Here is a 25,022-nt window from a genome sequence, read left to right as displayed (position 1 = left end):
CCATTGCTCCTGCATTGAGCCAGCTGCCGCCTGCTTCTCTCCCACCAGGTGCTGGGGGCCGAGAGTCACCTTTCCACTGAAGGGCATCCAAGGGGACAACAGGGACTGGGGAAGGGGATCTCCCTCTGAAAACATAGAATTTATTACAGGAAATTAACATTACTTATGTGCAATGTTATCTACCAAAAAAAGTGCCAAATTTTGGAATTCCGGATAAAAGGCAAGGTACCTGTGTAGAAAAGGTGAACCACCAGCACTTTTTCCTGGAGTGATGGTAGCGAATACCAGAAGACATCTGTACAAGATGAGTGGAGGATTTTTCAGGGGAGACGTCAGGAGTAAGTTTTTATTTTAAACACAGAGAGTAGTTGGTACCTGGAATGCATTGCCAGGGGTGGTGGAGGCTGGTACAATTGGGACATTTAAAAGACTCTGAGTTAGGTACATGGATGCAAGAAAAAAATGGAGATTTATGGCATTAAGGTTTAGACTGTTGAGAAGGTTTATACAGGATGGCACAAAATCACAGGCTGAAGTGTGCTATTATGTTCTATCACTCCAACCTTAGATCCTCTTAATTCCCTTCAATTCTGTTGGCTTCTCTCCAGGGAAGGAAAACTTCAGAAGCAAAAGCATCTTTTGTCCATTATTTTCATGTACAAAAACAGAAGGATTAGGAAGCAGAGGAATCGCGTGAGGGTGTGGTCACTGAGTGAGAACTCTGCCTCAGTCCCCTATAACTGTCAGGTGATTTGTAAGGCATGGAGTCACAGGACAAAGGGCTTTCTGCACATGGGAAAGGGCTGAAAAAACAAACAGATGGAGTTTTCTCACTGACCGGTGCTTGGTAACTCAGGTACCAAGGAGCAGAAAGGTAACTGAAGTTGTCTGCTCATCCATGAGAAGAGCCCATCTCTGGAAAAATTAAAGCCACTCCAAATTAGTATCCAGAGTTAAAACACTTAACATAGGTCTCACTTACCTTGAATTGCAAGCATGCTCCATGCACCAATGAGTTTGCAGGGACAAGAACACTGAGTGACGACAAACCCAAAGTAGTGTTGCTTGCACTGGACAGTCTGTCCCAAATCGAGAATCTTGCGTGGCCAAGGAGCATGCAATGGGAAGTCTCCCTGAACAGTTATCATGGGTCTGATGGAAGGCAGAGTTCGATGTTTGGGACATGGAGGACTTGGAAGTTATTCCTTCAGCTTCCACTAAAGGTGGGCGTCAGGTGTTTTAAACTGAAGCCCCATTGAAGTTGCATGCAAAATAATGGCCAAGGGATTGTTTTAAATGATCTAAAAATATTTATGAGTCCAAGACATTACAGGAAAAACCCTCCCCACCTTCGACAACATCCATGAGGAACGCTGCCGTTGGGAAGCAATCATTAAGTATTCACACCACCCAGTACACATAGGCGTATCTAGGGTATGGCAGGTGGGGCACAGAAATGGGGCGCCACTGCCCTTGTCTTAGCCACCCAATATCCAAGTCCCTAGCCCAATACGGGCCCCTTAGGGGCTTTTCCACCACGCAAGCGGCACCTAGTGGTGGCTCAATGGGCAAAATGGCCATCTTCCCTACCCATAATTCTGCCAGCGACAACCAGGGGAACACAGTGGTTCCAGCTGTGTGGGGGATTATGGGTAGGGAAGACAGGCATTTTGCCCATTGATCCCACACTGAGCTGCTGACAAGTGGCCCTGAAAGCCAAAACTGCCCAGTGAGGTACTGGAGGCTGGGCGGCTGGTGGGGTGGGCTGACAGCGGGTGGCCGGCAGGGCTGTAACAGCCCACCCAGGCTGCGTGTTGACAGCCTGTCCCAGCCACATGATGACAGCTCTGCCATCAGCACGTCCACGGAGATTTTCCAATTAATACCTTGTTGATCTCCCTACAGCCTGTCCCATGTCCTTATCTCCAAACAAACTTCTGACAGACTTCGATCAGTGTGACGTGGGCTCCCAGTGATCAGGGGGAGGGAAGGGATAAAGACAGATTGGTGTCTGCAACCTAAATCCACAACTTGACGGTGAGGGGCACTTAAAATGGAAACTACGTCAGGCAGCAGTGGCACAGTGTGTGGCAGTTTTTTAAAAAACAAAATGGGGGTGGAGGGGTGGGCCATGTCAGTGGCTGCCTTAGGGCACCACTTGACCTAGATACGCCACTGCCAATACATGCTCTGTTCTCTCTGCTAACATCAGGAAAGAGGTATCGGTGCCACAAAACTCACATCACCAGCTTCAGGAACAGCTGCTACCCCTCCACTATCAGATTCTTCAATGACAAACTCAACCAGGGGCTGGCTCCTTTAAGGACTCTTGCACTTTATCACCCGCTGTATTGCAACTTGTTTACATTTTTTAAAAATTTGTTGGCATGTGTGCGTTGTGTGGAGCTTTTTGTGCACGGCCAGTAAGTGGTAATTCTGTTTCACCCACAGGGAAAAGAATCTTGGGGATGTATGTGATGTCACATAATGCACTCTGACATTAAATCCAAATCTGACTCTAAATATATTCCTGAGAGCACTGGGGAAACAAAAAGGGGGAGAATGTAAACTGTTTGCCGTTACTCACTTTCTGTCAGAGGGATGGAGATGATGACACCATTACCAGTGCCCACCCACAGGCGATTGCAGGACACCATGAGAGCGGTGATTCGTACAAAAGAGAAACCAAGCTTCCCAGTTCCTTGAAAACAAATCAAAAATATTTCAAACACTTGCTGAACTTCTAAATAAATTACTGCTGTCCTCTCCTTTCGAATGACTGACAATATGTTGAAGTTATTTTTTTTTCCTCATTTGAAGATACAATTATCCTTTCCTGCCATCCCTGAAGACATCTAGTGCCAGTACAATGTGAAGCCCCAGTTCACTTAGCTGAGGAGACTCCTGAAAAGGCAACAAAGATGTTACACATATAGACAAAGGCAGAAACAGACAGGTTTAAATTTAGACATGTAGCAGGGCAACAGGCCCTTCTGGCTCACGAGTCCCTGCTGCCCAAATACACCAATTGACCCACAATCCCTGTATGTTTTTGAAGGGTGGGGGTGGGGAAACTGAAGCACCCGTAAGAAACGCACAGTCATGGGGAGAAGGCACAAACTCCTTACGGACAGCGCTGGGTTCAAACCTGGGTCACTGGCGCTGTAACAGCGTTGTGTAACCATGCCGTCCCAATGTTCTGAGTCGGGATGTTGTGTTGAAGTACAAGACATCGGCGAGGCCAGATTTGGAGTATTGTGTGCAGTTTTGGCCACTTATCTACAGGAAAGGTATCAGGAAGATTGAAGGAGTGCAGAGAAATTTTATAAGAATTTTGCTGGGTCTTGAAGAACTGAGTTACAGGCAAAGGTTAAATAGATTAGGACTTTATTCCCTGAAGCGTCAGAGCACGTGGGGAAATTTGATAGAGGAATACACTATGAGGGTTATAGATAGGGTAAATGCAAGAAGGTTGGGTGAGATAAGAACGAGATGACACGGGTTTAGGGTGGAATGTTTCGGGGACGATCAAGGGGACCTTCTTCACTCAGAGGGTGGTGAGAGTGTGGAACAAGCTGCCAGCAGAGGTAGTGGATGCGGGTTCGATTCACCATTTAAGAAAAATTTGGATAGGTACATGGATTAGGGTAGGTGTGGTATGGAGGGTGCAGGTTGATGGGACTATGTGGAACAATAGTTTGGCTTGGACTAGATGGGCTGAAGGTCCTGCTGCTGTGCGATAATGTTCAATGATATGAGTGAGATAATGCATTTTGGAAAGTCAGAGGGGAAGGACGTACTGTTACAAACCGTGTGTAACAAGCAGCAATAGACAATAATTTTAAAACACTAATTTTATTTCTAACTCTTAAACTATAGTCTTTTCTTTTAAACTACCATTAACACTAAATGTGTGTGTGAGCGTGTCTGTGTGTGTGCATTATACCCACACCATTGTAGTCCAGGCCAAAATCTAGAAAGTTACTTCAAAGTTCAATCTTTCAAATTCACTGTTGAAACGTAGGCCTTTGAAATTTGATCCCCACAATTAATAGGTGTTTTCACACCACAGGTGAGCGGTAACCCTACTTTACCCCGGAGAAATTCCCAGGAATTCAGGACCTCCTGGACCTTTCACTCCACCATCCAAATTCCTGGGAATTTACCCTCCCTGACAATTTAGGGGGGGTCCCGCGGGGGTCCCTCCCCCAACCGATGACGTGTTACGCATTTACAGGAGTAAGAACCCCTCAAGTCCATCGATTGCCTGCCCCCTCCCTCCCCATCCATCCATCGGTCTCTCGCCTGCCCGCTCCCTCCCTCCTGGCTGTCCGTTGGTCAGTCGGTCGCTCACCCGCTCCCTCTCGTCGGTAGGTCAATTGCTCACCTGCCTGCTCCTTCTTCCTCCCTCCCTCCCTCTCCCCATCTGTCAGTTGCTCGCCTGCCCACTTCCTCACTCCCCACCTGACTGACTATCAGTCACTCGCCTGTCTGCTCCCTCTCTCCTCAACCCCGGCTGTCCGTTGGTCACTCACCCGCTCCCTCTCCTACTCCCCGGCTGTCCATCAGTCACCCGCGCACCCCACCTGCACTTTGTGGCCCGTCTGGCATGTCGCGATAGCAGCACAATGCGGGATGAATGGCCGACTTCATTTGCCATAATCCCCACGCAACTGGAGCCGCTCTGGGAAATCCAGCTCCATGAGGGATTATGATTAACAAGGACGGCCATCCATCCTGCATTTGCTGCTGTTGCAATATGCCAAAGTGGCCCGCTGATCTCTGGCGTTAAGTACCCTTAATTTTAATCGCCTACGTGACGCAACACGCAAGCGCTGACATCACGAGGCTTCCCTGCTTGGCCATTTGCCTTTTCACACCATAGGTAGGGCCGCGGACCCGTTTAAAATTCCCGGGCTGAACTTTTCACACTGCAGGTTCATCTGGTGGGGGCAGGAATTTCTGGGGATTCTCCATTTTACACTGCGGTGTGAAAAGGCCTAATGTTGAACTGATGGGGAGACGGGAATCGCAGCTGCTATAGACTTACAAACTTTTCTTGTGTTGCCTTTGAAGAAATGTCCATCCACACGAGCTGTGGTCACAACACTCCTTTTGTAGGCAGGACTCGAACTGGGCAGCCTCGACAAAGCTTCTAAGACCCTGGCACTGGTCGATCCAAGTAACTTTGCTGGTAGTCACATTTCAACTGAAGAAGTATCTCCAAGTGACTTCCATTGATAGTCACAATCAAAATGAAGTACGTTGCTTCCCAAAAAGACCCTCCTGCCACAGGTCAATCCACTGAAAAGGCCCATTCACTGAGCAGGCTTTGCTCTGAATTCCACAAAATTGGCCGGCCACAAGAGCTGCTTCAAAAAGCTGTGTTCTCTTCGCAGTCAGAATGGTTCTCCCTTGCAAAATCAGTGACTTTGTGAATGTATCAAATTCTGGAACAGACTGATAAACCTTCCCCCAGTTCTTCCAATGTATCGAATTGTCGCTGGGCTGTGACTTGTGCTTGTGTGAAATATTAACTGTGACCATTCAGTCCCTCCTGTCTATACTATCCCTTACAGTGATAATCCCATGTTACTAAAATGGAAGCTCGTAATAATACACAGTAAAAGGTAGGGCACTAAAGAATGTTGGAGTTCAAGTCTTAATTTCCCTGAAAGTGACAACAGGTGGTGAATAAGGTGTATGGCACGTTTGTCTTTCTTGATTGAGGCATAGAAATAAGTTTGGATAATATATTACAACTTTATAAAACACTGGTTAGACTGCACATTGTGTGCATTCCTGGTCATCACATCATAGGAAGGATGTGGTTGTGCTCGAGAGAGTGCAGAGGACATTTAACAGGATGTGGCCTGGAGTGGAGGACTTTAATTATGGGGAGAGATTTGATTGCTGGGTTAGTCTGTCCTTAATTGAAGGAGACTAAGGGATGACACGACAGATCTCCATCACATTATGGAAGGCATAGATAGGGTTGGTTGTCAGAATCTATATTCCAATGATAACTGAACCCAGAAACAACAATTAAAGATAAAAGATTGGAAATGGAAGAGTGGCTAATCGCAAGTTTTTACAACTCATTTAAAAAAGTTAACATTGTAACAGTAAGTCCAACTTAATTAAAACAAAGGTAGAAATAGTGATAACCCACCTAGCATTTTGCTGACATACGGCTCAATGTCCACATCTTGCAGATGTTGGTAGGTATGTACATGGTAAAGGCGAAGGGTTGAGTCCAGGCGGATGGAAACCCACACCCCATCTCCCACCCAGGCCAATTGTCTCACCTGGCTCTCCTTCCGTGGATGTGCATCAAAGGATTTCTGGAGAGGGGCACAAAAATTAAACAGTATTGCAAAAACAACAAATGCAAACACACTGTATATATGGTAATATATGGTAACCCATGACCATGTCCTCCTTTGGAATGGCCACTCTAGACCGTGATTAACAATGTGACAGTCATCACTGGGTAAAGTTGCAGACTCCACTCACAAATTTTACTTCCTTACAATTCTTTCCCTGAATTATGTGTCTGTATTCCCAGATCCCTCAGTTCTACTGTATTCCCCTGTGCCCTATAATTGACCGTCTATGTCCTTTCTTGGTTGGTCCTTCCAAAATGCAACACCTCACACTTGTCTGCATTAAATTCCATCTGCCATTTTCAGCTCATTTTTCCAGATGGTCGAGATACCTTTGCAAGCTTTGAAAACCTTCTTCGCTGTCCACAACACCTCCAATCTTAGTGTCGTGGACAAACTTGCCACATTATCATCCAGATCATTGATATGAATGACAAACAACAGTGGTCCCAGCACTGATCCCTGAGGCACACCACTAGTCACAGGCCTCCAGTCTGAGAAGCAATCATCCACCACTACTCTCTGGCTTCTCCCATTCATTACTTCACTGTGAATACCTAGCGTCTTTTTTAAACAATGGAACAATGTGAGCTACTCTCCAATCCTCTGGCACCACACCTGTGGCTAAGGACATTTAAAATATTTCTGCCAGAGCCCCTGCAATTTCCACACTAGCCTACCTCAAGGTCTAAGGGAATATCTTGTCAGACCCTAGGGATTTATCCACCCTTATTTGCTTTAAGACAGCAAGCACTTCCTCCTCTTGAGGTTCCACGACCTCACTGGTTGTTTTCCTTACTTCTACGACTCTGTGCCCTTTTCCTGAGTGAATACTGATGAAAAATTTTAAGACCTCTCCCATCTCTTTTTGGCTCCATACAAAGCCGGCCACTGATCTTCAAGGTGACCAATTTTGTCCCTTACTCTCCTTTTTCTCTTAATATACCCTTAGGATTGTCCTTGACATTGTCTGCCAAAGCAACTTTATGGCTTCTTCTAGCCTTCCTGATTTTTTTTATTGAGGTTTTTTTCTTGCACTTTTTTATACTCCTCAAGTTTCTCATTTGCTCCATGTTGCCTGATATACATCTTTCTCTGCTTCTGAATCAGATCCCCAATATCCCTTGAAAAACAAGGTTCCCTATGTCTTTAATCCTGACAGGAACATACAAACTCTGTTCTCTCAAAATTTCATCTTTGACGGCCCTCCACTTACCTTGCACATCCTTGCCCGAAAAAAAATTTATTCCTATTCACACCTTTTAAATCCTTTCTCATTTCCTCAAGACTGGCCTTTCTCAACCCTAGGCCCAGACCTATTCTTCTCCAAAATTAACTTGAAACTAATGGCATTATGATCACTAGACCCAAAATGTCCCCCTACACATACTTGTCACTCGTCTGTCTCGTTCCCTAATAGGAGATCCAGTATTGCAGTTCCCTTATAGGATATCCAGTATTTACGATATAAAAGCCATTATAGTTTCAACCTTGGTTAAAAACACTGGCTTGTGTCACCCTTGTGACAGTCCTCACACTAAAGGCCATTTGGAATATCTCAAAGAATACATGTCAAGAGTTTTTTTTGGAAAAGTGAGTGCAGAGAAAATAAAAAAAAGCTCCTTTTATTTGTAGCAGTTTGGGCAACTTAAAATCCAATGTGTTTTAGTTAAGGGCATGAGTGACTACCTTAAAAATAAAAGTTCATACCAATAATAAAGATTAAGATCTCGCAGACAGGTTGCACGTTTGGGATTTATTATAAGGTGCTAATAAATCCACAGGAGGATTCTCTGTTGAAAATCTCCCTTCCTCAATCATTTAATAGAAAAGCAAGCTGGAAACTTTCAGACACAAGGGAGGGGAAGGAGCATTTCCAGAGTTTGTTATGAACAGCATAGATAACCCACAAAATATGGGGAAATCTATGTGCAATGGAAAATGAGAACCCACTGAATCTGATCCCATCCAACAGATATAATGTACTTCCCTTCTTTAGAATGTCCATCATGGAATCTCGAAGCAGCAGGCTGCCCAAAAATGGGGCAAAGAGGGAAGCATAATGTGACAAGAAATCCAACTACTCAGGAGACAGGTAACATGTTTTAACAGGATGGAAAGGGCCAAATGGTACACTAGTGTAGAGTAGAGGTGTCCCAAAACAGTTTGAAGAATATTGATGGGAAGGAAGTGGTTGTGGTCCACCAGAGCACCCAAACAGTAAACAGCACACATGAGCCCCTGGATGAAGTTGAAAGAACCTCTCTTTCATAGAAGTACTGGGAGTGAAAGGAACCTTTGGGGTAATGAACTGCTGAACTTGGGCAATTTCAACATCTATAACTTGAATGGCTCTACTCAAATCAGATAGTGGGCACCAGAGATAAAGGTGAAACTAAATGATGTAAATAAAGAGTGTAGAGGTGAAATATTATTACAGGACAGATTAGGGCATCCAGCCCACACAAGTGTAATGCACAAGTAATTTATTGTGGCCTGGAATTTTGAGTTCACGAACAAAATGAATGAACTGCAGACAAGTTTGATAATCTGGCTTAGCTTTGACGCACTATACCTCGATTTTCATGGCTTTTGGTTGTACAACATAGATTTTATTCTTGTAGCCACACCATACTTTATCGTGCACAACAGTCATACAGCGAATGGAGTGATGAGGTCGCCCAAGGTCCAGAAGGTGATAGTTGGTAAGGTCCCACTGGCCATCTAAGGAACAAACATAAAGTCTGTACAAAAATACAGCTACCCTTCTGTACGGTCCAGGTTTAGGCAAAAAGACTGCCCATAACACAGCTTCACTCACCTATGTTTACCTATGCAATAATTCACTCTCAGTAAACACCTTGCACTACATATTCAGCATAAAAATAAGTTATGGTACATAAATAATAAATAGTAATGGTCACATATCTTTCCTCTGGACCAATAACTCTCCCCTCAGGTTCCCACTGGAGAACAGGAGGGAATGGGACCATTTTTACGATATAAAAGCCGTTATTGTTGCAACCTTAGTTATAAATGCTGGCTTGCGTCACCCATATGACAGTCCTCACACTAAAGATCATTAGGTTCATGTCAAAGAATATGTCAAAAGTTTTTTTTTTTAAAATAGAGTGGACACAATAACCCTCATGAACCTTTCTTGGAAATTATTGTTTAAGAAATGCAGTCAACATTAAAACACACAAGCACAAGCTTGTACTCAAAACTGAGTGAAATGACAATACTGTTGATTTAATAATGGTGTTAATGAGTATGGTATGCTTGGAGCATTGAGTATAAAAGTGGAGGTCATGTGGCAGCTGAATAAAACTTTGGTTTGGCTGCACTTGGAATTCCGTGTGGAATTCAGTGGAAGGAGGTACCAGGTAGTCGTGGAAGGATGTTTTTTTGTTTGGAGGACTGGCTCTAGTGGTGGGCCACAGGGGTTGGTACTGGTTTCTCTGCCGTTTATCATCTATATTAGCTTGATTGGTAAATTTATAATGGGTGGTGTAGTAGGCAGTGAAGAAGGGTAGCAAAAGCACAAAAATGTTGGAGGAACTCAACAGGTCTTGCATATACTATCGACGTTTTGGGACTGAGCCTTTCTTCAAGGTATAAGGAAGGATACTCAAGCAACAACAAGACTTAGATCAGTTGGGTCATTGGGAAAGGAGTGGTAAACTCTGACAAATCAGTGGATGACTTACATGGCAAATGGTAGGGCCTTGGAGAGTGTTGTAAAATAGTGAGATCAAGGGATACAGGTGCATAGTTCCCTGAAAGTGGAAAATGAGGTGGATGAAGTGATGACGTTAATATCCTTCCTACAGCTAGGCAGCTACACCTGCACAAGTGTGGTCTTACCAACAACCTGCACAGCTGTATCATGATGTCCCAACATTCATACTCAATACTCTGCCCAATGAAGGCTTGCATGCCAAATACTTTCTTTATCATCCAGTCGACATGAATCACTGCTTTGAGGGAATTCTGAATCTGTAGCTCTGTTCTGCAATACTCTCCAGGGCCCTGTCATTTACTGTGTAAGGTATGTTGAGCCCAACCAGGGCATTCTGAGTGGAGCCTATCAACTCCATTCAAGCCTGACTGGGCCAAATGCAAGTGTGAAGTTCGGGTCCCATAATCATTCTGAGAAATCAAGTGGGTTTGAGATGTGCTAACTCGGGCTTGGCCATACCAGCCAGCCTGGCTCAGCAATTCATCGATTACAGATGATGCTGCACATCCTCTATTCTAGACCTACATTTGCCGTTTCTTCCTCAAACAGTTTGAGACGATGACCAGGTGTGAGGTGTGGACCTTCATTCACACTTCACCATATTTTGCAACTTATGCAAATTTAATGGCAACATAGCTGAATCTATAGAGATGGCGAAATCAATCCAAGATTGAAAGGCCTTTTAAAAATATTACTTCATCTTGTTCAGCGAAATGTAACCAACAGGATAGTGTCTTACCTACACCTCTATGAAAGATTGCCAAGGTTCCATCGGCTAATGCCACTAATACTCTTCCTTTTAAATGTCTGACAAAAGAGAAACCAGGTGTAAGCACACAGAAATATCACAAACCATATTCAAAAGAGAATTATAATGTAGAGCAGTGGTTTAAAACTTTTTCTTTTCACTTGCATACCACTTTAAGTACCAGTAATCTCTATGCCAAAAGGGCTCTGTGATTAGTAAGGGATTACTTAAGGTGGTATGTGAGTGGAGAGAAAAAGTTTGAAAACCACTGATGGAGAGGAATCTCTTTAAATGCAATGTGAGGAATGTTGCTTGCTACTGGAGGATGACATCACATCTGTGGGGAGAATTGATGATGATTTTTGGGATGACAATGTAAGGGATTAACCTTGGCTTGCACTTCCAACACAGGTACCTCAGCCAGACAAAAAATGTAGATGCAGGTATAAGTGCTCCCATTTCCCAGCACAGATGTTGCTGACCTGCTCACTCTTTCTGTCATTGATATTGGTTCCCTCATTTATTTCTGCTCCAATATTAACAGAAAACTGTCAGAACATTTAACTAATGTGTTACATTCATTTGTAGAGACCACAAAAAAGTCACGCATTTACAGGAAAAACTAATTGGACAACATTAAACAAGCTAAGTACACCTTCAATAAGATGTCAACAAAAGGAACCTGTTGGTAAAAAGAAGAAAACAGGGTTGAAACTAAAATATGCGACTGGAAATTGATTAAGAATAACTAGTGGAAAAAAAAATGAGTGGCCAGATTGACATTGGGAATGCATGACGTCAACAAAGAGCAGCAATGCCTCCACTTCCTCAGAAGGCCAAGGAAGTTCAGCCTTCCCCTCGTGACTCCAATTTTTATCGACACACCACGGAAACGATCTTATATGGATGCATTGCAGGTTGTCATGGGAACAGTTCTGGCCAAGACCAAAAGAAATTACAAAGTTAAGAATGTAGCTCAGGCCATCATGAAAACCAACCTGTCCTCAATGACTCCTCCTAGCCTTCCCACTGCCCTGGGAAAGTAGCCAACATCATGAAGGACCCTCCTTCCCTGGTCATACTCTCATCTCCCCTCAGGTTTTGAGCAGAAGATGAAATTGTTTGAAAATGTGTACCACAAGATTTAAGGAATTTTTTTTACCCCATTATTACCAGACTCTCGAACATTACGATCCCTTGATCTGATCTACCTCATCATGACCTTGCCCTTTTGCCATCTGCACATTCTCTTTTACACTATATTTTGTACTGTTGATTTTTTTTGGCACTTTGTTCTACTTGTGTATGGATTGATTTCCTGGATAGCATATCTCAATAATAACCAATTCAATTTAAAGCAGGTCACTTGGGTGACTACCAGCATTTCAAATTAATGTAATTTTTAATAGAAATTAGAATTGACAAATGACATTCTGTCCCCAAGATCTGATATACTTACAACTGAAGTGCTAACCAGCGCATCTAATAAACAGTTAAATTGTACTAACATGTCAAAATATTACAAATGTTTAAGACTTACACAATACTAAGAATAGAGTCTTTCAGTTTGATGGAGTGTAGACATTTCTTCCATTGAGCTACAGAAGAATGAACGTACAAACTGCAAGAAAATAATATATTATCTCTTCATGATTCACATTGGAAGTTTTTTTAAAAATTTTTTTTATTTTTCACACCATAAATCGCATTAGCCATGATATACACTATTTCTTTTTCACACATATACAGTGACTTTTTCTCCCCCCCTCCCTCCTCCCATGCCACCCCCCCACCCCCCCCTCTCATCCATTTTAGGTATACAATCTAGGTTACATTAAACCAGTCAGACAATGTTGTCATTCAACAAAAATACACCAGAAATTCTACTGAGTCCAATCATTTCTTTCCTTCTCCTTCCATCAACTTAGGTAATGTTTGTCCCCGGTAGGTTTTCGCTATTGTATTTAATGTAAGGCTCCCATATTTGTTCGAATATTTCAATATTATTTCTTAAACTATGTGTTATTTTTTCTAATGGAATACATTTATTCATTTCTATATACCATTGTTGTATTTTCAAATTATCTTCCAATTTCCAGGTTGACATAATACATTTTTTTGCTACGGCTAGAGCTATCTTAACAAATCTTTTTTGTGCATCCTCCAAATCAATTCCAAATTCTTTGTTTTTTATGTTACTTAGGAGAAAGATCTCTGGATTCTTTGGTATATTGTTTTCTGTTATTTTATTTAATATCTGATTGAGATCATCCCAAAATTTTTCTACTCTCTCACATGTCCAGATTGCATGAATTGTTGTTCCCATTTCTTTTTTACATCGAAAACATCTATCAGATACTGTTGGGTCCCATTTATTTAACTTTTGCGGTGTAATGTATAGTCTGTGTAACCAATTATATTGTATCATACGTAGCCTCGTATTTATTGTATTTCTCATCGTTCCAGAACATAATTTCTCCCATGTTTCCTTTTTTATCTTTATATTTAAATCTTGTTCCCATTTTTGTTTAGTTTTACCATTTGTTTCCTCATTCTCCTTTTCTTGCAGTTTAATATACATATTTGTTATAAATCTTTTGATTAACATTGTATCTGTAATCACATATTCAAGGTTACTTCCCTCTGGTAAACTCAAATTGCTTCCTAATTTATCCTTCAAGTAGGATCTCAGTTGGTAATATGCCAGCGCTGTATCTCCAGTTATATTGTACTTATCTCTCATTTGTTCAAAGGATAAGAATCTACTTCCTGAAAAACAATTTTCTATTCTTTTAATCCCTTTTTTTCCCCATTCTCTAAAGGAAAGGTTATCTATTGTAAAAGGGAGTAGCTTATTTTGCGTCAATATTAGTTTTGGTAATTGATAATTTGTTTTATTTCTTTCTACATGAATCTTCTTCCAAATATTGAGGAGATGATGTAATACTGGAGAAGTTCTATGTTGTACCAATTTTTCATCCCATTTATATAATATGTGTTCAGGTATCTTTTCCCCTATTTTATCTAATTCTAATCTCGTCCAGTCTGGTTTTTCCCTTGTTTGATAAAAATCTGATAGGTATCTTAATTGTGCGGCTCTATAATAATTTTTAAAGTTTGGCAATTGTAAGCCTCCTTGTTTATACCATTCTGTTAATTTATCTAGTGCTATCCTCGGTTTCCCCCCTCTCCATAAAAATTTCCTTATTATTTTCTTTAACTCTTTGAAGAATTTTTCTGTCAGTTGTATTGGCAATGCCTGAAATAAGTATAATATCCTTGGAAAAATGTTCATTTTAATACAGTTTATCCTTCCTATCAGTGTTAGTGGTAGATCTTTCCAATGCTCTAAATCGTCCTGTAATTTTTTCATTAGTGGATTATAATTGAGTTTATATAACTGGCCTAGATTTTTGTTTATTTGTACACCTAGGTATCTTATTGCCTGCATTTGCCATCTGAATGGAGATTCCTTCTTAAATTTTGAGAAATCCGCATTATTCATAGGCATTGCTTCACTTTTATTTACGCTTATCTTGTAACCCGACACTTCTCCATATTCCTTCAATTTCTTATATAATTCTTTTATTGATAGTTCTGGTTCTGTTAAGTACACTATAACATCATCCGCAAATAGACTGATTTTATATTCCCTGTCTTTTATTTTTATTCCTTTTATATTATTATCTATTCTTATCAATTCTGCTAGTGGTTCTATAGCTAGCGCAAACAATAAAGGTGATAGTGGGCATCCCTGCCGCGTTGACCTGCTTAAGTTAAATTGCTTTGATACATGTCCATTTACTGTCACTTTCGCTAACGGTCCCTTATATAGTGCTTTAATCCAATTAATATACTTCTCTGGTAAACTGAATTTTTGCAATACTTTGAACAAATAATTCCATTCTACTCTGTCGAAGGCCTTCTCTGCGTCTAAAGCAACTGCTACTGCAGGTGCTTTATTTCCTTCTACTGCATGAATTAAGTTAATAAATTTACAAATATTGTCTGTTGTGCGTCTTTTTTTTGATAAATCCAGTTTGGTCTAAATTTACCATTTTCGGTACCTGTTCTGCTAATCTGTTTGCTAATAGTTTAGCTATTATCTTATAATCTGTGTTTAGCAAAGATATTGGTCTATATGACGCTGGTGAGAGTGGATCTTTCCCTTGTTTTAGTATTACTGTAATTATTGCTGTTTTACATGAATCTGGTAAGCTTTGTGTTTCATCAATCTGGTTGATTACATCCAGGAGGGGCGGAATTAATAAGTCTTTAAATGTTTTGTAGAATTCTATTGGAAATCCATCCTCTCCTGGTGTCTTATTATTTGGTAATTTTTTTATTATCTCTTGTATTTCTACTGTTCCAAATGGTTCTGTTAATTTATTTTGTTCCTCTATTTGTAGTTTTGGTAGTTCAATTTTAGTCAAAAATTCATCTATTTTCCCTTCTTTCCCTTCGTTTTCAGTTCGGTATAATTGTTCATAGAATTCTCTAAAGTTTTCCTTAATTTCTTTTGGATTATATGTAATTTGTTTGTCTTTTTTCCTTGATGCCAATACCATTTTCTTAGCTTGTTCTGTCTTAAGCTGCCATGCTAGGATTTTGTGCGTTTTTTCACCTAGTTCATAATATTTCTGTTTTGTCTTCATTATATTCTTCTCTACCTTATATGTTTGTAATGTTTCATATTTTATTTTTTTATCCGCCAATTCTCTTCTTTTAGTTGTATCTTCCTTCATTGCTAATTTTTTTTCTATGTTTACTATTTCCCTTTCCAACTGCTCTGTTTACATTGGAAGTTAACATAGCCTTTAGAAACAAGAAAAGATCAGTTCAGTCCATCAAAAGCCACACCAGTTCATTTTATTCTGAATTATCGCAATGCTTTTGCATCTACTTTTAAATGTTCTAAACTCTTTCATATCCAAAGGTGCCAGAGATGAACATCAAGGTATCAAAAAACTCGGCAATTCTCTTGCAGCTTAATTCACAAGAATCTAAACAGTGAACAAACCGCGGATGATACAGCGTCTGCTGGGAGCAGCTCAAGACACGTGCCTACATTTTATTGTTTTACCTCAGCTAGAAAAATTTTGAATTACATTTTTATGCCCACATCAAACATAATTCTGAGCAACAGACATTTTCCTGATGCAGAAAAGCAACATGCTGAAATTCTGAAATAGTTACAGAAAACACCCTGTAGAGGCAGGCAGCATCTGTGGACAGATAAATGACACTAATCCAATTTGCCCAGATTTCAATGCCTTGCTAATTTATGTCTCTGCATAAACATCTCTTAAACATAAGGAATGCTTTTAATTCCACTACCTCCCTCTGGCAGTGAGTTCCAGATATCAACTACTCTCTGCTCTTTAGATCTTCTCATACATTAAACCTATGCACTCTTGTTTTTGATACTCACATCAGGAGCTGGAGCCTTTGACAAACCGAACCATTGAAATTAGACTAAGAATCTTAATTAAATAAGGTATGTGATCTGAATTGGCAATCGCAGAGATGGAAATTGGATTGAAAGCAATGCTGATAGACAAGCACTGCCAGGTAATAAATATTTCAAAGATTCACTGAGAAATAAAAACCCTAAAGAAATGTGATCTATCCATGCATGGAGCCATCCTTAACAAGGATAGCATGAGATCAGTGGTTCTCAACCTCCGCCCCCCCCCCCCCCCCACTCACATACCACCTTAAGTAATCCCTTACTAGCAATTATGCCATAGGTGCTCTTCCTTAAGAATGTGTGGAAATTCAAGGTTGACAACCACTGCTTAAAACAGGGTTTAACAATGCAAAGAATAGTGACAAGCTTAAGGAGGTAAATGAGAAGTTTGCAGATGCTGGAAAAGTGGACCTGAACCAACCTACCCATGTCAGCAGACAGAGATGAAATTCATCAATAGATCACACTGCATTTGGTCAATTGGTCAACAGAGTGAAGATCAAGACTTCAGACGATAGAATTCACGATCGATCAGATAGCAATGACTCCAAACCTCCTGTATACAGTAAAACCCCTGATATCTGGCACCTCTGGGGATTGGTAGATGCCAGATGAGTGCATTTTCTGGTTGCTGGGGGTTGTGTGTTGTGTGATTGGCAAACCAATCGCAAGGCGCACCAATTTTAAGCTTTCACATTTTTTACCTATTTATTTTCCACGATTATTTGCCAGTTGTTTGAATTCCAAATAACAAGGGTTCTACTGAACTTCTCAAGCCTGGGGTGCCTACAGCAGACATCACTAGAGAAAGAGCACCAATGGTATAGAAATAAACCTCAATTCAATGGAAGGATATGTAAACAAACATCAGCGACCTTTCCCTGACCAACGTCAGATGCCATCAAGTATGGTGAACTCACCAACCATTCTGTGCCCCGAGCCACATTGTTGGCAAAACACTACTCATTTTCTCTGCTTCTTCACGTATCAGGTCCTGCTCCATTGTAAGTGCAGATACTCCATCCTTGTACAAATCTGATTCCCTGGAGGACGACAATAGTCAAAAAATCATATCTGTCATTCCTCCTCTCTTATACAGATCATTATTGCAAAAGGATGTGATTACAGAGTAAAGCTGTCATGTGACAATTCACAGGGTCCTGGTGAGACCACACTTGGATATGGGGTAAGACTTTACACTTGATACTGAGTGCAGTGGAGATTCACATGGCCAGTCCCTGGGTTTACAGGTCTGTTGCATGAGTAGAAACCGATGAGGCTAAATCTGTACTCTCTCACTTTTTAAAGGATGAAAATGGCCTCATTTAGTCGGTTTGCCTGGGTCGTTAATGTTTGCTCAGGATGAAGCATCTAAAAGTAGTGGAATAAACAAAAGTTTTCTGAAGTGATAGTGAATCTTTTGGAATTCTCCACTCTCAGACTTGTGGAGCTTCAGCTGTTGAGTTCATTCAAAACTGAGATTGATCAATTCCAGGATACCTGGGAAAGCAAGGGATATAGCGAAAGAGCAGAAAATGTTGTTGAGTTTGTATATCAGTCGTGATCTTCTTTGGAGCAGAACAGGCTTAAGGAGCTGATTGGCCTACTCTTGCTTCTATTTCCTTAATCCAAAACCCTGAGATTAAGGTACAAGACTGAAAGTCTAAGAGCAGAATGAGGCCATTTGGTCCATCAAGTCTGCTCTGTCCTTCAAATCATGGCTGATATACATTTCCAATGAACCCAATTTTCCTGCCTTCTCCCTGTAACTCTTTGATACCCTTACTAATTGTGGATCGATCAAAGCTCCACTTTAAATATACCCTCCACAGCCATCTGCAGCAACATATTCCAGACTCACCACTCCCTGACTGAAGAAATCTCCCTGTTCTGAAGGGAAGTCATTTTATTCTGAGGCTGAGCCCTCTGTCCTTGACTCTCCCACTACTGGAAACATCTTTTCCCCATTCACTCTAACCAGCCCTTTCAAATACAGAATAGTTCATTAGAACATCTGATATAAATGGGAGTATGCAAGTGCTTGAAGCACAAATAATATTTTTAATTTTAATTAGACGTAGAGCATGGTAACAGGCCATTTTGGCCCAGGAGCCCTTGCTGCTCAATTACACCCAATTGACCTACAACCTCCTTTACATTTCAAACAGTGGGAGAAAACTGGAGCCCCCAAAGGAGACCCATATAGAAACAGGAGAATGTACAAACTCCTTACAAACAACACAGGCTTTGAACCCTGGTCCCGATTCCTGGCACTGTAACAGCATTGCACTAACCGACCGCTATGATAACTGTGCTGCCCCAAAATAAATGGTAATTTTGGAACCAAAACATGCAACTGTTTTGGGAAAGTGGGCACCTACACAAGCACCTTTTAGTGAGAAGAATTCAGCTTAGTATGAAGTGCCATTTTGATCCCGAGCAGAAAGCAGTGAGCTGCTGTGATGCAGACATTGGAAAATAAAATTCTTCAAATTAGCTTAACTAAGTAATAGACGTCACCAGAAACTAAGAAAGCACAACACCCCTTGCCTCCCGAGCATATGTGTTTGGTTAATTTGGGGGAAGAAAATCATATTTCAATCAAAGACCATGCAAAGCCCACACATTTTTCAACATTCAGAAACCTTCTTTGGATTGAATAATTTTTGTTTTCTTTCATCTTCTACAGCAATGACTACACGTACCGTCTGTTATATGTCTGTGTGCTGTCAGAGGAGCTCTGCACTCCCAGGGGATCAGTAAAAACATGCTCTGTGAAAGCTCCAGATTGACTTCCATCCATTAAGTCATCATCTGATACAGGAAGATTTATATTGGACTCAGTTGCTTCTGTGGCCTCTTCTGTAGCCAGTAAACTTTCATCAGGGCTGTCACTCACAGCACCAACCTCCCCTGAAACACGATTGACAGGTTAAAGTAGACATTCTTTCAAAAGACTGGAGTATAGATAGATTTAGTATCCCCTTGACACTGAACTGCTTTTCCAGCCAACAAGCGAAGGGAAATTGCCCAGAATGTCGACGCATTTAAAAAAAGGGCCAAGCTGTTCTTTTCACACTTCAGTAAATCTCGCCATTTTCTGGAAATACCACAATCAACAGCCAGCAAGTATGAATATTTAAAACAGTGCAGTTTCACAGCAGAAATCTATTATTACATTTATACATTGTGAAGTGTTTGAGGAGATATGGTATGTCACCGAAGACTATCGAAAACTTCTACAGGTGTAATGTGGGGAACATTCTGGCTGGTGGCATCACTGTCTGATATGCAAGACATGAAGAAAACTCCAGAGGGTTGTAAACTTGGCCTGCGACATCACGGGCACCAGTCTTCACTCCATTGAGGACATCTATAAGAGGCAGTGTCTAAAGAAAGCAGCCTCAAGGATCCTCAAGGACCCCCTCCACCCATCTATTGGTGACTGGTTGAGGGATTTACTCCCAGGATTGATGGAAGTTAGAACCTGCCATCTTGGAAGAATATCTCATCACATTGAGGAACCTCAATCTAGTCTTAAAGTGCTCTAAGCAATAAAGTTACAGAGAGAGTTGGACAGTGGATAAGGCAAGATAACTAATCCTGGGAGTTTGCAGATAATACGATTCATGGTAAGGTGGGAAGGTTATTTTAAAATGCTAGTTACCTCTCTCCTAAATTAAGGCAACTTTCAAAACTGAACATCAAATGCAATGCACAAATGTGCTGGAGAAATTCATCAGATCATGCAGTATCCATAGGAAGTAAAAGGCAATTGACATTTCAGGTCGGAGCCCTTCATCGGGAATCCAGCACTTTTGTGTTTTGCACTCGACCACAGCATCTGCAGATTTTCTTGTTTAACTGAACATCAAAAAAAAAGTTTTTAATCAAAGAGAATCTGTTGAAATTCTGGCCATTTTCAGGCTTTTGGTTTTAACATGCGATGAAAAATACAAACTCCTTGTAGCTGCCATGATAAGGCAAAGGATGTGTTACTCACGCTCGTCGTTAGACTAGAAGCGTGCAGACATAAAATCCCTCATCAATGACACAGTCTTTGTTCTCTTTTCCTTCACCAATACATATAAACATGTCAATTGAGTAGACTCACACAACAGGGCTTGACTCGTGTTCCTATCTCATATCAAGCTCCAGATTCCTTCATTACTCGTTATTTCCAACTGAGGATTTGGGGAGCTGCCTTTAATCTGACCATGTGTTTATGTAGGAAAGTACCTGCTCTGGGTCTATCATCAATGTGCTGGTAGCCAGTAAAATGTACAACTCTGCTGAGCCAACAGATAAAGGCATACTTTAGTTAAAAGAAAACAAGGTTACTGATCTCCTACCTGACTCTCCATGCAAACTTGGTGAGGAGCTAGCAGGAGTGTGCATACATGGAAGGACAGCACTGCCTTCTGTCGTGCAACCAACCACTGTAATTCCTCCCAAAAGATTGTCACTTCCAGCTGAACTGTTACTGGCAACACTCCCAGTCAAAGAGCTACACTCTGCCTGGCTACCCTCAGCATCAATTGGAATCTCTTCTCCAGCAGGATAGTCTGTCTCTCGTGCACCTAATCAAGAGAATGATTCAATACGGTATCAAATTAGACCATTAATGGAACACAATTATTCTGTTATATCAGAATAGCATGTTTTTTTTGAGAACAAAGAACATTTATTATACAACAATGCAAAGTTGGGTGCTTTCCCCTTACCCTGGGAATACACCAGAATAGCATGTTAAAAGTTGATATCCCACATAGCAAAATGACATTCTTTCACACAATTACCACAATGTCTCTCAGTGGTGACTTAAGTGGCAGCAATTATTCGAAGGCCATGTATCCATGTGCCCATCCAGAGACTAACACAAATCCCACTCTGACACAGCTGCAAGAAGCAAAAAGAGTGCTACACTGGCATCTTTTCCAAATCCGGTGATTGCAGGGTCTGGGTCCAAGATGTTGCTGCCTACAATTGGCAGTGACCACAAGGTGTTGCAGTCTCCAGGGAAGCGGAGGACTGGCGCAGTGCACTGGAAAATGGGGAGACCACCCCCGTTTGAGAAGGAGAAGCAGAGGAGACAACCTCAGGACTGAGACAATGGCAGTGAACCAGCAAATGGCTCTATGGCTGAAGAACACACAGGAGGGGGTTGTTGGTGACTCGAACAAGATACCTATGTGGGATGCATAAGACTGCAGTTAAAGAACTCACAAGAGACTGCAGACAGCTGGAGACTGGGTGAAGGGGTACCAAGTATCAGAACCGGGTATGAGAAGGCGCTTCAAGCTTCTGAGTGTGTCAGAGGTGTGCATCTGGAGCTCGGGTGGCTGTGGGGGTGCGGAAGGCCGTGGGGGTGCGGAAGGCCGTGGGGGTGCGGAAGGCCGTGGGGGTGCGGAAGGCCGTGGGGGTGCGGAAGGCCGTGGGGGTGCGGAAGGCCGTGGGGGTGCGGAAGGCCGTGGGGGTGCGGAAGGCCGTGGGGGTGCGGAAGGCCGTGGGGGTGCGGAAGGCCGTGGGGGTGCGGAAGGCCGTGGGGGTGCGGAAGGCCGTGGGGGTGCGGAAGGCCGTGGGGGTGCGGAAGGCCGTGGGGGTGCGGAAGGCCGTGGGGGTGCGGAAGGCCGTGGGGGTGCGGAAGGCCGTGGGGGTGCGGAAGGCCGTGGGGGTGCGGAAGGCCGTGGGGGTGCGGAAGGCCGTGGGGGTGCGGAAGGCCGTGGGGGTGCGGAAGGCCGTGGGGGTGCGGAAGGCCGTGGGGGTGCGGAAGGCCGTGGGGGTGCGGAAGGCCGTGGGGGTGCGGAAGGCCGTGGGGGTGCGGAAGGCCGTGGGGGTGCGGAAGGCCGTGGGGGTGCGGAAGGCCGTGGGGGTGCGGAAGGCCGTGGGGGTGCGGAAGGCCGTGGGGGTGCGGAAGGCCGTGGGGGTGCGGAAGGCCGTGGGGGTGCGGAAGGCCGTGGGGGTGCGGAAGGCCGTGGGGGTGCGGAAGGCCGTGGGGGTGCGGAAGGCCGTGGGGGTGCGGAAGGCCGTGGGGGTGCGGAAGGCCGTGGGGGTGCGGAAGGCCGTGGGGGTGCGGAAGGCCGTGGGGGTGCGGAAGGCCGTGGGGGTGCGGAAGGCCGTGGGGGTGCGGAAGGCCGTGGGGGTGCGGAAGGCCGTGGGGGTGCGGAAGGCCGTGGGGGTGCGGAAGGCCGTGGGGGTGCGGAAGGCCGTGGGGGTGCGGAAGGCCGTGGGGGTGCGGAAGGCCGTGGGGGTGCGGAAGGCCGTGGGGGTGCGGAAGGCCGTGGGGGTGCGGAAGGCCGTGGGGGTGCGGAAGGCCGTGGGGGTGCGGAAGGCCGTGGGGGTGCGGAAGGCCGTGGGGGTGCGGAAGGCCGTGGGGGTGCGGAAGGCCGTGGGGGTGCGGAAGGCCGTGGGGGTGCGGAAGGCCGTGGGGGTGCGGAAGGCCGTGGGGGTGCGGAAGGCCGTGGGGGTGCGGAAGGCCGTGGGGGTGCGGAAGGCCGTGGGGGTGCGGAAGGCCGTGGGGGTGCGGAAGGCCGGGGGGTGCGGAAGGCCGTGGGGGTGCGGAAGGCCGTGGGGGTGCGGAAGGCCGTGGGGGTGCGGAAGGCCGTGGGGGTGCGGAAGGCCGTGGGGGTGCGGAAGGCCGTGGGGGTGCGGGGGCCGTGGGGGTGCGGGGGCCGTGGGGGTGCGGGGGCCGTGGGGGTGCGGGGGCCGTGGGGGTGCGGGGGCCGTGGGGGTGCGGGGGCCGTGGGGGTGCGGAGGCCGTGGGGGTGCGGAGGCCGTGGGGGTGCGGAGGCCGTGGGGGTGCGAAGGCCGTGGGGGTGCGAAGGCAAATCCATGTGACTCTGGAGGTACTCCCTTTTGCTTCTATTTCTCTAGTTCTAAGGGGAGCTGGGGAATCTTTGCTGATAGCAAATCATTTGTCTGCCTTATGGTAGGCTGAAGGAAATTTTGTGTCATAACACATTTTCTGTTTTATTATAGGGCAATAAAGTCATTTTAAACCTTCATTCCTTTTCACGTGAGGAAGGAGTGCCCAGCCACACTCTCAGCTGAATGTAACAGACCCCATGACACTCTTTTAAGAAATGATCAGGGTGTCCTGCACCAAAGTCACTATACAAGCTATTTGGCCATTCATCATTTTGATATTTGTGGTCACGGGGGTAAAATTTCAAAAGTATTCAGTTAGCTGGAAAATGCCTTTGGGATGTTCTAAAGTTAATTTTAAGCATACCTTGAGAGTAAAGGGGAAATCGTGACAATGTACTGGGCTTAACTCTACCAAGGGTGGATGCAGTAATATATATAGCTTGTCCCAAGCTGAACAATGACATTTTATACAGCACAGCTGGTCAAGAGTTGCAAAAGCCTTCCCTTTTCTCATTATGTGACTTCTCAATACTATGTGGAATTGAGGAGTCATGGACTGGTCGAGGAAAGCCCACCTTCTTATGACTCAATGATTTATCCTGTGAAACAGGGGAGAGGCAGTCATGGTTCACAGGGATCTGGGAATCCTTGAATATGAAACGCAAAATATGGCAAGTAGGTGCAGCAAGTAATTAGGAAGGTAAATGGACTCGAACTTCATCGCAAAGGGTACAGAGGATATAAAATGCAAAGTTTCGATGCAGCTTTACATAAAAGATCTGGTGTCTAAATGCCAAATTAAATGAGATTGAACTACAATATTCAGTTAAAATGAAAATCAAATTATGTGATCCTACAAACTTCTAAAAAATGCACAACTACAGTTTGAAGAAAAATTTTGTGACCTGTGCAAAATCAACTCACCTGGCACACTGGCAAGGCAAAGAACGTGTGAATTGCAGACAAAGAAACTATCCAAGATTTTGGCAGGCTGGTTAGCATCTATAACCACCACTTTACCAGTGGAATGTGTACTCGTACAGATCCAAACCAGACTGGACAATTCCTCTTGATGTCTTAGCTCCTTCTCTTGTTCCTGTGCAACAGAGATTTTAGTAAGCATTACTGCTCCACTCTCACTCAAAAGTATTTCATGTAAATTAACTGCCTGGTTAACCAAATATAAAGCATAAAATTATTGCATTTTTTTGTTTTAACTCCACAGTGTGAATCCACCTCAACTAAATCAATGGATCCCAATTATTCTGTCATTTTTAAACCAGAGAAAGGAAACTGAATTGTGCCCGTGACTTCCCAGGCTAAGAACGGAGCTTGATAAACAGTGATATGTTTTATCACAAAGTCATCTTGGCTTACACACAACCTACCCCTTCCACATGTAGGCCTAGTGTAACATTAAATCACACAAACCCATTTTAAAATTCAATTTTGAGAAAATAGTCAGTGACACCCCTTGGGAATGGATTGAGGGAACAAAATATAAAAATGAAATTGAACAGAAATTCCTGCATTTCATCATTATCCAATATTTATTGCCATTAACTCCATTGGTGAATGGCAGACGAAACACAAAATCAAACTCAGCACAGACACCTTGTGTAGCTGAATGGTCAACCATCCTGGGTATACATTTTTCATCGATGTCTAGAGCAGCCATTCTCAACATTTTTTGACTATGGCCCACTTAGGACTCTGCTCAAAATTTATGCCCCCCCCCTGTGAAATTCAGTTGGTTTCTTCTGTACTTCTCTCTTACTGACTACATAAGAACATTTTATGAGTTCAGTC

The 25,022-nt window shown here is 43.4% G+C and overlaps 1 protein-coding gene and 1 long non-coding RNA gene across 10 annotated transcripts in view; one reads left to right on the top strand and one right to left on the bottom strand.

Annotated features, from left to right (window-relative positions):
• LOC138759450 (C-Jun-amino-terminal kinase-interacting protein 4-like) overlaps nt 1-25,022 on the bottom strand; it is a 159,195-nt gene that overhangs the window by 8,249 nt on the left and 125,924 nt on the right. For 4 of the 8 annotated variants that reach the window (XM_069929900.1, XM_069929901.1, XM_069929906.1 and 1 more), the window contains 9 exons: nt 24,138-24,309; nt 20,699-20,926; nt 19,052-19,259; nt 17,267-17,389; nt 12,417-12,497; nt 10,868-10,935; nt 8,962-9,110; nt 6,173-6,344; nt 2,588-2,701 (listed from right to left, as the gene is read on the bottom strand). In XM_069929900.1, the coding sequence (XP_069786001.1) occupies nt 2,588-2,701; nt 6,173-6,344; nt 8,962-9,110; nt 10,868-10,935; nt 12,417-12,497; nt 17,267-17,389; nt 19,052-19,259; nt 20,699-20,926; nt 24,138-24,309 (1,315 nt within the window). The remainder of the gene's footprint in view (nt 1-2,587; nt 2,702-6,172; nt 6,345-8,961; nt 9,111-10,867; nt 10,936-12,416; nt 12,498-17,266; nt 17,390-19,051; nt 19,260-20,698; nt 20,927-24,137; nt 24,310-25,022) is intronic. The other 4 variants (XM_069929905.1, XM_069929903.1, XM_069929904.1 and 1 more) reach the window with 2 other exon arrangements.
• On the top strand, nt 3,548-24,988 carry LOC138759457 (uncharacterized). 2 transcript variants are annotated; one of them, XR_011354841.1, is made up of 5 exons: nt 3,548-3,647; nt 5,077-8,481; nt 17,446-17,532; nt 19,036-21,627; nt 23,325-24,988. It is a non-coding gene; the product is annotated as an uncharacterized lncRNA (long non-coding RNA). The 2 variants fall into 2 exon arrangements; XR_011354840.1 differs by lacking the exon at nt 23,325-24,988 and having other exon boundaries at nt 19,036-21,701.

The sequence above is a fragment of the Narcine bancroftii genome, chromosome 3 (genome assembly GCF_036971445.1).
Source record: "Narcine bancroftii isolate sNarBan1 chromosome 3, sNarBan1.hap1, whole genome shotgun sequence".
In the NCBI taxonomy this organism is placed as follows: domain Eukaryota; kingdom Metazoa; phylum Chordata; class Chondrichthyes; order Torpediniformes; family Narcinidae; genus Narcine; species Narcine bancroftii.
The sequence above is the reverse complement of the archived record's forward strand: the minus strand, read 5'-3'. Positions and strand labels throughout refer to the sequence as shown.